The sequence below is a fragment of the Arachis ipaensis genome, chromosome B07, assembly GCF_000816755.2.
Source record: "Arachis ipaensis cultivar K30076 chromosome B07, Araip1.1, whole genome shotgun sequence".
Lineage (NCBI taxonomy): Eukaryota > Viridiplantae > Streptophyta > Magnoliopsida > Fabales > Fabaceae > Arachis > Arachis ipaensis.
Genome location: NC_029791.2, coordinates 19414961 through 19419171, shown reverse-complemented (window position 1 = coordinate 19419171; position 4211 = coordinate 19414961). Strand labels below are relative to the sequence as shown.

The 4211-nt window shown below is 26.3% G+C and overlaps 1 protein-coding gene across 1 annotated transcript; it reads right to left on the bottom strand.

Annotated features, from left to right (window-relative positions):
• On the bottom strand, positions 357 to 1906 carry LOC107606857 (agamous-like MADS-box protein AGL80). The gene is made up of 3 exons (XM_021107729.1): positions 1557 to 1906; positions 852 to 1232; positions 357 to 503 (listed from the first exon to the last, which is right to left on the bottom strand). The coding sequence occupies exons 1-3, from the start codon at positions 1731 to 1733 to the stop codon at positions 357 to 359; spliced, it is 705 nt and encodes a 234-aa protein (XP_020963388.1). The 5' UTR covers positions 1734 to 1906.

Genomic DNA, 4211 nt, shown 5'->3' with positions numbered 1-4211 from the left:
TTTATTATCCATCTATTTAGATGTGTAACTATTATTACCCAAAACAAAAAACAGCTCTTCTTAGTAGTTATCACAAAATAATTATCAAAAATCGAACAATTAGAGAATAATACAATAATGTAATGAATTTATTCCCAAAACACTTCTGAAATGTAATAAAAGTACTAAATACGCCACACATGAAACTGAAAAGACAAATACTAAGACACTAAACCACACACATCACAGAGTAAACTGGAAATTAAACAACAACGGAAACGAAACCATAAAATGCAAGACCCTTACTTAGCTAGAAGAGACAAAGCCCTAAAGCCCTAATTAAGTAATTATTATCACCATTGATCAATCCACACAAATTAATTAATTCCTGCATTTCCAAGAATCATCTCAAAACCACTATTGTAGTTGTTGTGGTTGTTTTCCTCCATAAATGAAAAATGGTTCATGTTCTTCCTACTAGACTCTCCACTCTCAAGGGGAGGACCATGAATCGCTGGTGACGACTGTAAAGAAGAAGTTAGAAGGACAAATATTAAAATTTATAATATTTATTGAATTTTTTTTATCAATTTATACAAATACAATAATATTAATACTTATTGAATATTCTATTATTTTTTATTATATAAAAAATTAAATTAAATAAATAGTAAAATATAAAATAATATTAAATTAAATAAATAAAAATATCTATTTTTTATATTTGAACTTAAAGATAGAGAGAGTGTTGTTTATTGAATTTATTAGATACTTTAAGTCATAGTAAAGTATTTAAGTCAATTGAACTATTTTTTATCTTCTGAAAAAGTAATACTAAATTTTTTATAAAAAGTTTGGGGGGGCCATGGCCCCCCCTTGTCTGAACTAAGCTCCGCCACTGGACACGACGCGAAATCCATCATCATCTCCTTGTTCTCTTTTTCCAGAAGCATCTGCAACCGCATGTCGATCTCCCTAAGCTTCATGTCAGTATGATAAGCCAAGTTATTCAAATCAAAGAAGCTCAGATTCTCTGGAAGCCTGTTTCTTAGCATGAAATCATGCATGCGAAGCTGGAACTCCTTCTCGTTGTTGTCATGCCTTTTCTTCTTCAGTTTCTCCTTCTCTTTAGCGATCCTCAGAGTCAAGTAATCCGCATGATCCATCCTCTTCCTGTTTTGATCAATTTCTGGCATTTGCCGGAATTTCTCAATCACCCTTTCAACTCCCATGCGGGAGGGCCAAACCTCGGGCTAAAGAAACAAGAATAATTCAAAAAAAAAATTATTACTAACAAAAATGACTCCTTCAAAATTAGATTAAGAAAAGGTGATCTGTTTTAAGATAGGGTCATTAGGATTTTGTAATTCGTATTATATATTTATGTTCAATTTTATTTTATAGTTGTAAAGATTTTTTCATGTGAAAATGATATTACGGACTATTAGATCATTCACTCGAATGTATTCCATTAAATATGTGAAATCATCTAACGATTTAAAATAATATCATCTCTACATAAAAATATTTTTATAAAAATAACAGCCTTATTTTATAGTTGTAGATTTTGGACAAACCTCGTCAAGAGGATGAGCGTCTTGACGTGAATTGTACACTATGGCACAGGCATCAACCCCACAAAGGGTGCTTAGTTCACTAATTTTCTTCATCATCCCTCTTTTTCTCTTCTTGTATGTAACCCTCCTTGCAGCATCGTTGGTTATGTATGCAAGCTTCACTTTGGATCTAGCCATGGTGGTAGTCAGCAAAGTAGAGAGGAAATTAAGAATGATGAAGGGAGAAAAGTAACCTAGGTGTCTATAGTAATTTTATTTCTGCTTCAACCAATCCCTTTATAGATTCATTTGTGAAACCTAGATTCATTCCAGGCTAAGCCATTTTTTGCTGCATTAATTGTCATCCTATACTAATATGGTTACATCATGAAGCCTTGACCCAATATGAAATATTAGGATTTGGGGGCTGTTGAATGAAATCTCAAATTTAATAGTTTCCATTCCTGGAGAGTATAACATTATATTTTAAACAAATAATTATGTGTTAATATTTAGATTAATCCTGAAATTATCTTTTGTGTTTCAATTTAGTTTTTAAAATTAGTATTTTTATCCGTAATAACATTACGGGCATATAAATTTTTTAAAATTATGGTCCACTTTGTTTTAACAGTATAGATTATGCATGACACAAAAGATTTATAAAATTAATCAAATAATAAGGTATCTGCAGATAAAAAATCAAATAATAAGATTTTTAGTTATTATTTTTATATATGAAAAAGTCTAATTTTTTATTAATAATTAATTTTAACATTTGATATCTAAAATTTAAAATAATTTTTATACTTACTATTTAAAAATAATATTTTTTCTCTCCATGTATATAAAAATATAATTAGATATTAGCATAAAAAATTATACTGATAGTTATAAAATTAACTCAAAATTAATTTTTTTAAAACAATTGAATCTTGATTCTAACTTTTAATTATAATATTAGTATTCTCTAATTACTAATATAAAATATAAAATATATATAGAGTAAAAATAGTAGAGAGAAATAGAAAAATAGAGAGAGGTAGACGAGAGAATTTAAGAAGGGAGTTTATTAATTTTGAAAAAAAAATATTTTCTTCCAATTTTAAAAAAAGAGTGTCATGTGACACATTTGATTATTAAATTAGATAGTAATATACGATACATAATATAGGTATATTTTAATTTCAATTTTAATATTTCAATTTTAATTTTAATGCAATTAAAGAATGTCATGTTGCACATTTTGATTGTCAAATTAGTAATTAGTCATTGATATTGATAATGATATATAAAATAAATAGAATGGTTGAAGGAATGAGAAGAATAGAGAAAGGAAGATGGAGGAAGAAAGAACTCTTTAATTTTGGAGAAAAAGATTTGATTTTAATTGCAACGAGGGAGTGACATGTGACACATTTTGGTTGTAAAATTAGTAAGGAGGAGGGATAATTCTTTAATTTTGGAGAGAAAGATTTAATCTCAATTACAATGAGAGAGTGACATGTGACACATTTTGGTTGTAAAATTAATAAGAAAGAGAAGAGAATTTCTAAATTTTAGAAGAAAAAAATTGATTCCAATTACAATAAAAAATGACATATAATATCTTTTAATTATAAAATTAGAGATATATAATAGAATAATAGATTTTGATTTACTCAATTTAGTATGATTCTTAAAATTTTGCTTTACTCAATTTGGTAGTCCAATTTAGCAATTAATGACGTGCTAAAATGAATTAATGGCTATTCCACTCAACTTTTTAATAGTTATTTCTAAAGTGGTAATTAAAACTTTTTTATCACAATTTTTTTCTACAAAATATTTAAAACTCTGATGTAATCCTAATTTTACATACAAGTTTTAAAGATTTGTTAAGGAATAAGTTAAGGTAAAAAAATTTAATATTCATGTCAATAGAAGTTAGTGAGTCTAGTCTGATATTCATTAGTCTATTTTAGCATGTGGTTAACAATTTAATGATGGAAATAGGATTATAGACTAACATACATAAGTTATAGATTATAAATTTAGAAAACAAATTGAGTAAATTAAAATTTTAAAGATTAAATTAAACGCAAATATAATTTCAATGACCAATCTAAATATTAGACTATTAGCTTAACAATTATGCTCTGAGTACACTCTTTACGGCATACATGCTTTTTTTAATATCAGTATTTTCTTAACAACAAATACGTATTTTTTTTGTTTTGTTAATTAAATAATAATCTAAATTCACAATTAATTAATATCACTGGTAGTATTCCTCTCCCATGTCCCATTTTCCATTTAGTCAAGATAAATGATCCTCATTTCCTCCCCATTCTCATAACGGAACCTCATTTAATAGTCCCCTTAAAGAGGTGGACGAACACAAATATCTGTGAGTATTAATCAAATTGTTTTTTTAAAACATATAAAATAATAAACATAACATACATAATATAATCCAATATAATCTAACTTAAAAGATAAAAAAATCATAATGTATTAGTTAAAAAATACAATATAAAATTCTATTCATATGATTTCAAACTCAAACCATTTCAAATATATATGATTATTTTTGTATTGTCTATTACATTTTTATGATAATATTATCTAATCTAATATTAATAAAATTAAACTAATAATCATTAAAAAGATAAAATATATTTTTTGTCTTTTAAG

Excerpts from the sequence above, each read along its gene's own strand:
- LOC107606857 (XM_021107729.1), bottom strand. The coding sequence starts at position 1,733 with ATGGCTAGATCCAAAGTGAAGCTTGCATACATAACCAACGATGCTGCA. Across the intron at positions 1,233-1,556 it reads ACGCTCATCCTCTTGACGAG|CCCGAGGTTTGGCCCTCCCG; the intron begins GTTTGTCCAAAA and ends TTGTTTCTTTAG. Across the intron at positions 504-851 it reads AGCTTAGTTCAGACAAGGGG|TCGTCACCAGCGATTCATGG; the intron begins GGGCCATGGCCC and ends TCTTCTTTACAG.